This window comes from Micropterus dolomieu, linkage group LG20, assembly GCF_021292245.1.
Source record: "Micropterus dolomieu isolate WLL.071019.BEF.003 ecotype Adirondacks linkage group LG20, ASM2129224v1, whole genome shotgun sequence".
In the NCBI taxonomy this organism is placed as follows: domain Eukaryota; kingdom Metazoa; phylum Chordata; class Actinopteri; order Centrarchiformes; family Centrarchidae; genus Micropterus; species Micropterus dolomieu.
This window is the reverse complement of record NC_060169.1, coordinates 15,087,529-15,098,190: the sequence shown is the minus strand read 5'-3', so window position 1 is coordinate 15,098,190 and position 10,662 is coordinate 15,087,529. Positions and strand designations below refer to the sequence as shown.

General features: G+C 42.2%; 1 protein-coding gene across 1 annotated transcript; it reads left to right on the top strand.

Annotated features, from left to right (window-relative positions):
• The first annotated feature begins 3,533 nt into the window (after positions 1-3,533).
• Positions 3,534-8,924, top strand: si:dkey-56m19.5 (probable serine/threonine-protein kinase kinX). Its single transcript, XM_046032178.1, has 2 exons — positions 3,534-3,687; positions 5,966-8,924. Exon 2 carries the CDS (start codon positions 5,974-5,976, stop codon positions 8,350-8,352), a length of 2,379 nt encoding a protein of 792 aa, XP_045888134.1. The 5' UTR covers positions 3,534-3,687; positions 5,966-5,973; the 3' UTR covers positions 8,353-8,924.
• The last annotated feature ends 1,738 nt before the right edge of the window (positions 8,925-10,662 follow it).

Genomic DNA, 10,662 nt, shown 5'->3' with positions numbered 1-10,662 from the left:
CCACATCCCAATAAGTGATGTCATGGTATCACTTTTTTCTTTTACCAGCTGACAGAGAACACAGTGATATCAACAATTGCCTAGCAATTTTAGGCTACTTCTTCTGCTAGTCTTCACCACAGACAAGAAAAAGAGAGACGGTGCGCTTTTTTTGGGGGGGGGGTTCAATTTTGCCCAGCAGTCTAATAAACACATACAATGTCACTGATTCAACAATACGTTCTGTCAAATCATTTTGATTTAGAAAAGGTAATTTTTATGGGATCAAGAATCATTACATTGCATGAGGATCACATGCATTGTACACATTTTGAAATATATGTTTGGTGTCCCTGCAACACAATGTTTATAGTCTTTGTATGGCAGGGTGTTGGAGGGCTATTCACTTTTGAGTTTTCCAACAACAATTGCTCTAGTCCCACCATTAGTCAAAAGGTTAAGTAATGTTTATCACCTCAGGCCTTGCAACCCAGTCACATTATCAGTAAACAGCTTTGTTTGCAGAGTTCCTGGGATTAAGATGAGTCTAATAATTATAAATTTAACTAATTGATTTGGAGGCCATCATAAATGTTCAATCTTCACCAACCTTCAGGGTCCCTTATTAAGCACATTACCACCTTATTAGGTGCAAGCTAATTGGAAAATGATTAAGAAGTACAGAGAGTGCTCTACAGAAGAAACAGTCAGGTCATGTCAAGCTTTAGTTATAAGGACAGCTCATTTAAGTGGAAAAGAGGAAGTGGACTAAGTGGAAGCTTTTCTCTAAATTCTATCTAAAATATTGTTTATAGCCATGTAGTTTTGTATTATTTGTCATTCATATTATTTCACACTAATACTATGTGTCCAGTAGGGGTTGCTGTTGCTGTCTAAAATTGAATTGGTAAAATCACAACCAAACTAGTGCACCTCTCCTCTCTTTAGCCTATTTCACTTGAGATTCTTTTTTATCTTGATTTCTGACCAAATTCTGATCAAATTATATAAACAATAAATGCAGATAGCCACAATTCATACATTGTATTCAACTATTAGGACACTGTTTTATGCTGGATCTTCATCAGGTCAAATTTACCAGCAAAAAATGAGTTGGTGTCCAGGTGCCATACTTTGATTTCTAATAACATTTCTTTGAATGAATAAAGCCCAGACACACTGTGCCACACAGCACAGTTATGTACTGACTTTTAACAACTTTCAACATCATATTTTATGTGTCACCTTATGAAGGAGTGGGCTATATGCTCAAAATCATCCATTCCAGGCCACTCTTCACACCTCGGGCTATTTCATAAATGTTTTGAGAGTTGTGGTGAAAACAGCATGTACGTTGTCTATATTTAAAAACTTTTAGAAATTGGCTGTAACTTCTGAAGGGATCATCAAGTATCAAGCTTGAACATATTTGGAAGAAATCAAGTTATTGTGAGTTGATTCATGTATTCACAAAATATATTTCATGTCTAGTGTAACCTTCCCCGCACTGGGAAAGCCTCAAAACAGGCCCTGCAGTTTTCCACATTCCTGCACACATTCTACAGCTCTGGTGTTGAGCTATTGGCCCATAGCTTGTTGAAGCACCCAACACCTGTTTCTTTATTTCTCTACCTCTTCAGTCTTTTTGTCACTCTAGGTCAACGGGACCAGTACGTGCAGACAGATGAGTTTTGGACATTCGCACAAACTCTGGGAGGGGGGTTCCAAGGCCTCCCCATGCCTGTGAATATGTGATATGTGTAGCTGAGTGGTTGGCTGGGATGGTGGTTATACTCCTGGGAGTGCATTCCAGAGCTTTTGCATCATGTGAAACTCAGTCTTTGCAGCCCCTTTGTCACTGTTTAGCTCCATTGTCAGCGGGGAAAACAAACAAGATTGATCTTATTTTCTTGTCTGGGTCTTAAACTGGAACATTCATTTGGACAGCAGAAAATCTAGTCAGCAGAGCATTTTATAAAATTCAAAACCTAGGTCTAATGACATCATCTAAATAGCACAAATTATTTTTCTTTTAATATTTTTTTGACAGTCACAGTTCTTTAAAATATACATATTTTTTCTTACACTCTTGTCTGGGTTTTTCTTGTGAAAATATACACTGAAAAAATCAGAAATATTTCCTTTGTCATCGTCCGAAAGCCACACACAGTTTTAAGAGAAATCTCATGTGTACAATATAACTAGATATTTGCATAAGAAATTCAAATTGTTTCATTGTTACATCCAAAGTTTTTATCGTGTACATTATTATCTTAATGCCCAACAAGTTTTCTGTATAGATGCTGTGTTGCACTATGAGCGCTCCTGTTACAGGAGAGGGTGCTGTCTTCTCAGTAATACTGTCTGTATGGTATTAACTCTGCAAAACATGAATGATAAATATATTTACGTGGAGAAAAACATAAGAGTGGGTTAGTAAAGAAAAGCCCTCCCGAAACTATCAAAACCATTGGGGCAAACTACATCCAGCAGGGAACATGTAATACAATGCCAGGGAAAGACCAATCGAAGGCTTTGCAAGTGAAAATAAGTAGTGACTGCTGCTAGAGATATGAGGCTTTATGGCTACTAAGAAAATTACATTCTAGCACTTTAAATGAGATTACATGAGATTCCTTTCTAGTAGCACTTCATACTTCCTGAAGACTAATGTAATGTCCACATAGTCAGAGACAGCTCAAATGTATTCATAGTTATGCCCCAACTTTATTTAATTAATATACACAATATATCTGATAGTAATCAATGCTTTTCAGATACCTCAACCTATAGTGTGTCAGCTGCATGCTGCATGGGTCAAATTGTTGAAGTAGAAAACATATTCACCTGGAAGGGTCAGTGGTTGAGTTTCATTAAGTCTCACCCGGACTAACCATGTCCCATTAACACATGGAAGGCAAATAGCAAAGAGACGCAATTATCAGAATACTTTGCAATGTTTACAGTGAACTTTTGGTCCTCTTTATATCCATACATGTCCATATCAACAGTTTACCACAGCTCAAACATAAAACACATTTTTACAAAGATTCAATTTAGCACTTTTAAATCAGATAACATCTGTTTGATTTATAATCTACCCAGAATATCTCTAAACTTGTTACACTCCTTTTTCATGATGTCACTGTGATGCTATCTTGCTTACAATTAACATAAGAAAAAAACTTAGAGGAATCACTGTAATTTTCTGTGTGTGTGGGCTGCTCAAATGGTTTTAATGACATAATGCCTCCTTTGCATAATTTATATTGTAGCAATACTCCTGTGGTGAGATATGTGTGTGTTGTGGGGGGAGGAGGAGGGGAACGTGATTTCCTATGGCATTACTATTTATGAAAGCAAGAACAGATGAGAAATGGGCATTTTCAATGTTAAATAAGTGACATTCTGCTCTTAATCATCCTTAGTCCGCAGATGTATTTATACAGCAGAGTGGGTGTGTGAGGGAGGGGAGGGGTTAAAGATTGGGAGGGTATAGATTGCAGACTGAGCAGAAGTGGGGTAGAGGCTGGATTGTGAAAGCGACAGATGCCTAGAAAACTGTGAGGGGCACTCCTCAGCTTCAACACAGTCCCAGACTGCACCTCGGAGAGCAGGGGCGGAATCTGCAGCTGTCACTCTAAAGGTTTACCTCCATTACCACATCCAGCCGGAGCTTGGACAAGTGATCACTCTCTAGAAATACAGGTCGGTCACGTCAGAGCATTGTTTTTGTTTTGTTTTTTGTTCAACTGCAAAATGTTTAGGAAGTATGTTCTGTAAGTAAATGTAATGATAGAAATAAAGAAGTGAGCAAGAAAGAAAGATGCCGGTGAACTGCTGCGCACCCATTGTTCTCTCTCCCTCTCTCTCTCTCTGCCTTTTTCTAACTATGCAAATTTGTACATTTTAAGGCTGGCATAATAAAGGCAAGATTTTTTTCACGTTTTCAGCGGATGTAATTTGATTTAGTGCGTCTTCTCGGGCAGCAGCGCTGGTTTTTTAAAGTATAGGCCAGGAGATTAAAAACCTTCTGGGATAAAGAAAGCGCGAAACAAAGTTATGAAGTTGTGGTAGGCTACCTGTTTGCTATTACGACGTTACTGTGGCGAATTTTGTTTCCTTTCGCATGTGAGGACGACATTTTCAAATGCTCGTGAACAAAAAAGGGCAGAGCAGCTGAGAGAAGCAGCGGTGGGTGGGTTGAAATGGGGGATGGAGACCCCTCTACAGCCTTTATCACTCAAGTGTTCGTGACCAGTGTATAGTGTAATTCCCTTGTATAGCAGCATAGGCATATACCCTACACTATAATACAGATTAGTCAGTGTTTTCTGCTAATTTAGTCCTACCCATTACTTTTGTCAGTGAGTAGCAGCTGGTGATGAATCCCCTTCCTTTGTTACCGGCCGGCGTGGGCTACCTTTGCGTGTCTCCTTTCATCTTCCTAATTCGCGTAAAGCTTTGTGTATACTGAATATTCAACGTTCCTATAAACTCACAGATTGGCTTGATTTTGCAAATCCACAATGATTTGATGTAATAATATTAGGTTTTCTCCTTAAACTGTAGCTACATGTTTGCTTTGTCTGATTTGGAGGCCAGAGACACCAAGAGGGATTTGGCAAAATTGTGCAAATAAGAAATCCACCACATAAAAAAAGTATAATTAGTTAGAAGTAGGTCCAAAAGCAGAATTAGGCTGGTGTTCCTGTAAAAGCAGATATAATTACTTATATGTATTACTGGACTGCTCATTAACTGTAAATTTGGGTAAGGGATGTGCAGCATCCTATCATGGCGTATCCTGTCTTGATTGCACCTTTGTAGCACTATGGACAGTTCCCAGATTGTTCCTACCCACATGCTGACATGCAGGGTAAAAGTCCTGCTTATATTATTTGGGATATAGTGAAAAAAACAATGTTGTATAGGACTAATATTTACAGTATTTGTCAAACCAAAATAGGCTTATCAAATTATCAGACTGTGGCATTCAAAATGAATGTAATATAAATCTGTAATCTCTATTCTGCAGAAACATGCCGTTAAGGGCTCTCTCATATTCAAACAGGTTGATTGGTTCAGTGTCAGCTGAAACACAGTAAGTAAGATTAAGTAGAACTTCCAGTTCTCTAAATTGTTTATGAAAGGAAGTTACATTCTGTGGCAATCACAAATTTAAACACAAATGGTTTGCTCCATTCTCAGAATAGGATTATTGTGGTTCTGCACTGATCAGTAGTTCATACAGAAAATTCTGTTTGTGAATGTTACTGCAAGTTCTGGATTACCTCCTCTATGTATGTGTCTTGTGAGACTTGCTACACAGCTTTTCATTCAGAGAAGAATAGTTGTACATCTAAATCATAGGCATTCAACTCAGAGTCTTGGGCTTATTTGGCACTGAGCCTTACCCAGCATTCCTGAAAGGGTTGAGAGTCTGCAGTTTTGTCTGATCTCAGTAAGGTTCCCATGCATTTACATATGTTGTCTAGCCAAACTGTGTTTGGCAGAGAGTAGTTTCCTAATTGAACTTCTAGTTTACTTCTAGACAATAGACTTCTATCTGTTCTCCTTTCTGACAGACCACTGTTTTATATTTGAGGGAACTAAGTTGCACGCTGTATTTATTGAAAGTTTGACAAGACACATTCCTAATGTTCACATGTAGTAAATACATTTTAACTACCTAAAACAACTACCTACCTAAGTGGACAGCACTGTTGCCTCACAAGAAGATGCTGGGTTTGAACCCAGCCAGCTAGGGCCTTCTTGGCATGGATTTAGCCCCCATACAATTCAGGTGAATTGGAAACTACCTGTAGGAATGAATGTGTTCATCTATGTCTTGAACATAAATTATATATATATTCCTGAGCAATGTAGTTGTTTTAAGCATTCATAATTAAATTGACAGTGTAAATTAGACAATGTTTTATATCTCAACTCATATTAAAAGACACCTTCATCCACTTGTTCCTAGGAGACATCATGGGAGGCAAACTGAGCAAGAAGAGGAAGGGATATGATGTGAGCGACCCCAAAGAGACAAAGGATGAGACCTCAGCAATAGTTGGGGGTGCAGAGGAGTCTGCTAAAGTGGAGGCTGTAGCCCCACCCACAGAAGCTGAGTTGACAGCTAAGGCAGACAATGTGGTGGAACAAGCTGTGGGGTCAGCTGTGGCAGGAGTAACTGAAGCTGTAAAAGCTCCAGAAGAACCCAAATCTGCACCTCCGGAGGAACCAGCTCCTGCAGCTCCAGAGAAGGTAGCTCCAGTAGAGGAACCAGTTGCAGCAGCAGAGAAGGCTGCTTCAGTAGAGGAACCAGATGCAGCAGCAAAGCAGGCTGCTTCAGTAGAGGTTTCAGTTGCAGCAGCACAGGAGGTAGCTCCAGTAGAGGAACCAGTTGCTGCGGCAAAGGAGTCTGCTCCAGTAGAGGAACCAGTTGCAGCGTCAAAAGAGGCTGCTCCAGTAGAGGAACCCGTTGCAGCGACAAAGGAGTCTGCTCCAGTAGAGGAACCAGTTGCAGCGTCAAAAGAGGCTGCTCCAGTAGAGGAACCCGTTGCAGCAGCAAAGGAGGCTGCTTCAGAAGAGGAACCAGTTGCAGTAGCAAAGGAGGCTGCTCCAGTAGAGGAACCAGTTGCAGCAGCAAAGGAGGCTGCTTCAGTAGAGGAACCAGTTGCAGTAGCAAAGGAGGCTGCTTTAGTAGAGGAACCAGTTGCAGCAGCAAAGGAGGCTGCTTCAGTAGGGGAACCAGTTGCAGTAGCAAAGGAGGCTGCTCCAGTAGAGGAACCAGTTGCAGCAGCACAGGAGGCATCTCAAGTAGAGGAACCAATTGCAGCAGCAAAGGAGGCTGCTCCAGTAGAGGAACCAGTTGCAGCCGCACAAGAGGCATCTCAAGTAGAGGAACCAGTTGCAGCAGCACAGGAGGCAGCTCAAGTAGAGGAACCAGTTGCAGCAGCACAGGAGGCAGCTCAAGTAGAGGAACCAGTTGCAGCAGCACAGGAGGCAGCTCAAGTAGAGGAACCAGTTGCAGCAGCACAGGAGGCAGCTCAAGTAGAGGAACCAGTTGCAGCAGTACAGGAGGCAGCTCAAGTAGAGGAACCAGTTGCAGCAGCAAAGGAGGCAGCTCAAGTAGAGGAACCAGTTGCAGCAGCACAGGAGGCAGCTCAAGTAGAGGAACCAGTTGCAGCAGTAAAGGAGGCAGCTTCAGTAGAAGAACCAGTTGCAGCAGTAGAGGAACCAGCTCCAGTCGTACAAGAACCTGGTGTAGCAGCAAAGGAATCTGTTCAAGCAGCAGAAGAACTCACTACAGCAGCAGAGGAGTCAGCTCCAGTAGTTGAGGAAGTTGAAGAACAAGCTCCAGCAGAGATCTCAGAGGCTACAACAGCAGCATCAAAAGAACCTGCGCCAAGTGAGGTTGAACCTGAGTCTGCAGCTGTACCCGAAGAGCTCCCTGTAGAAGAATCTGCTGTAGCTGTAGAATCTGTGCCAGAGCCAGAGGTTGTTCTGGCTAGCACAGAAGACCAAGAGGCAGAGCCCATGCCAAAGACTGTTACTGAGCCGGAAGCCACTGTGGAGGAGACAGTGAGGCCTGCTGCTGTCCCCGAACCTGAGCCAGTGGCTGAGCCAGCTGTAGAGCCAATGCCGGAGCAAGCCACAGTACCAGAGCAAACACTCAAACCAGAGCCCGAGCAACAACCAGATCCAGAACCCAAACCAGAGCAAACACCAGTGCCGGAGCTTAAAAAATCGCCAGAACCTGAGAAAGAGGCTGTTGCAGTGGAATCTGCAGCAGAGAAACAAGTAGAGAACATTGAGCCAGAACCAATTGTAGCCACATCTGACACTGAAGTACCTGAGGTCTTGGAGACTGCAGCAGAGGAGGTCCCCGCAGAATGTCAGCCTATAGAAGAGGAAACTGCAACAGGAGCCTCCAGCACTGAGGCGGCAGCTGAGCCAGAAGTAGCAGAACCTGTCCCTGAAATTGTCATCTCAGAGTCTGTTTCTGCCAGCGAAATTACTGCTGAGTCTGAAGAGGTAACTGAAGCCTCTGTGAAAGAGGTGCCTTGCCCAGAGCCTGAGGTTGAAAGCAATGAGGAAAATGGAAATTTAGAGAGCCCTGTTACAGAGGATGTGGCAGAAGTAGATGCACCTCCAGCTGTGAATGGAGAGTGTACAGATTCTGCCGCCGCACAGACAGAGGAATGTGTTAACGGTGATGAAAAGCCAGAGGAGATGCCTATCAAGGAGCAGAGTGACTTTGAACTGAAAAAGGACATGAACCTGAGTGGGGATGTCCAGGAAGTTCCCGATGCAGTCTCCGACATGATGGTGGGTCTCAGCACTGAAGTCACCCAGGCAGTCTGAAAAGAAAGTATCTGTCAAATCAATGTGAATTCAGTTTAATCCTCCGATTGTGCGAGAAAACCATCAAGGTATCACACACAGCTAGGCTTTCTGTAATGCTGTAACCACCGCAATGTTTATAGTGGTAACTCAGGCAAACGGATGTTTTCTTTTGAGTAACCAAAAATGAAATGCAACAACTTGAGGATAGAAAGAGAGACGGACAGAAACACAGAGAGAGAGATAGGAAGTAAGATGGGAGTGCAGACAAGAGACATTTGGAATTTGAAGGTGAATGCAGATGGACAGTGAAACTAGACAGAAGAGGAAAAACACTAGAGAGTAAATATGGTATTAATGAATGGAATGAATAAATCTGTGTGTGAGCCCGATGAATATTACAAAGTGGTTTATTGGAAAAGCGTTCATTATTAGTATGTTATCTGATTTAGAATGTCGTATATCCTTGCTATTACTATATGCAGAGACCTGACATAAATGTTTTGGCCTTTTCTAATAATGGTACCTGTGAGGACTGTTCATTTCAAATTGATTGTTCGGAATAGAGAATAAAAAGAGATTGTTATAGCCTACAGTGATCTTCTTTTCTTTTCATGCCTTCTCTGAGCATTATGTGTCACAATTTTAAGAGGCACTAGGTCACTAGTAAGATTTATTGTACTTTAAGCTATGGATTAGACCTTCTCATTAATGAATCTGTAAAACTTAACTAATTTTAAACCATAAAATTCAATGAGTTTTTGTCTATAACTGTGAGCGACGCAGAGCAACATCGTTTTCAGAACATCTAGGCTCTGTTAATATCAAACCACTTGTTGACATCCACTGCTACTACAGCTCATATCAGCTCCACTGGGTTAGAGTTTGACTGATTATTCATATCTATGAAGAGCAATGTCCTTTAGCTTACTGACCACATTACAAATATTTTGGTTGGCGGAACATGGCTGCCTATTGTGTGCTGCCTGCATGTCATGATTGGGACAACAAAAGAATTTTATTGAACAATGACAATCAGTCCTTTTTCTGAGGCTTTCTGATTTTCCTCACCTTTTCTTTTCCTCACATCACGACTACTATCACTGAGGCTCCATGCCATAGCAGCATACCCTGCCAACATTTCACAGATCCATACCAGCAAGGGGAGCTGAAGGGGGGAGGAGCAGGAATGCTTGCAAGAGGCAGAAAAAAAAGAACGAGGGGGGAGGGCTGTTCTGGGATGAAAGCAAGTGCTATGATGCTGCATAGAGGAAAAGAAGATACTCACTGGCATTTTCACACTATTTCACATTAGTGAAATTATACAAGCAATTAGGGCGAGTATAGTTGGACTGAAACTGGCAGGGATAAACATGTTGTGACACCTACCTGATGCCTCCTTGCAGAATGCTGCCACGCCTGATGCTCACGCTCATGTCAGAGACAAGAGGGTCTTTGTTGTGCAGGTGCTAACACACATACATTAACAAGAGGGAGTAAAGGGATATTTATGTTTTCCTGCATCTCCGTGTGTGTACATACAGTGGGGGAAATAAGTATTTGACCCCTTGCTGATTTTGCAGGTTTGCCCACTTACAAAGAATGCAACGATCTATAATTTTAATCATATGTACATTCTAACAGTGAAAGACAGAATCCCAAAGAAAATTCCAGAAAATCACATCATATGAATTTATAAAAATTGATAACCATCTGATGAGGAAAAACAAGTATTTGACCCCCTGGACAAACAGCATGTTAATATTTTGTAGAAAAGCCATTATTGGCCAGCACAGATGTCAAACGGTTTTTATAGTTGGTGACAAGGTTTGTGCACATTTCGGTAGGGATGTTGGCCCACTCCTCCCTGCAGACAGCCTCCAAATCATTCAGGTTCCGAGGTTGTCGCCTGGCAACTCGAATTTTAAGCTCCCTCCAAAGATTTTCAATCGGATTCAGGTCTGGAGACTGGCTGGGCCACTCCAGAACCTTGATGTGCTTCTTCTTCAGCCACTCTTTTGTTGCTTTGGCGGTGTGCTTAGGGTCGTTGTCGTACTGAAACACCCATCCTCGACCCATCTTCAGCTCTCTCACTGAGGGAAGGAGATGTTGGTCCAGAATTCCACGATACATGGCCCCGTCCATCCTCCCCTCAATACGATGGAGTTGTCCCGTCCCATTGGCTGAAAAGCACCCCCAAAGCATGATGTTGCCACCACCATGCTTGACGGTGGGGATGGTGTTCTTTGGGTTGTACTCGGTGTTCTTTGCCCTCCAAACACGACGTGTTGAGTTGAGGCCAAAAAGTTCTATTTTGGTCTCATCTGACCA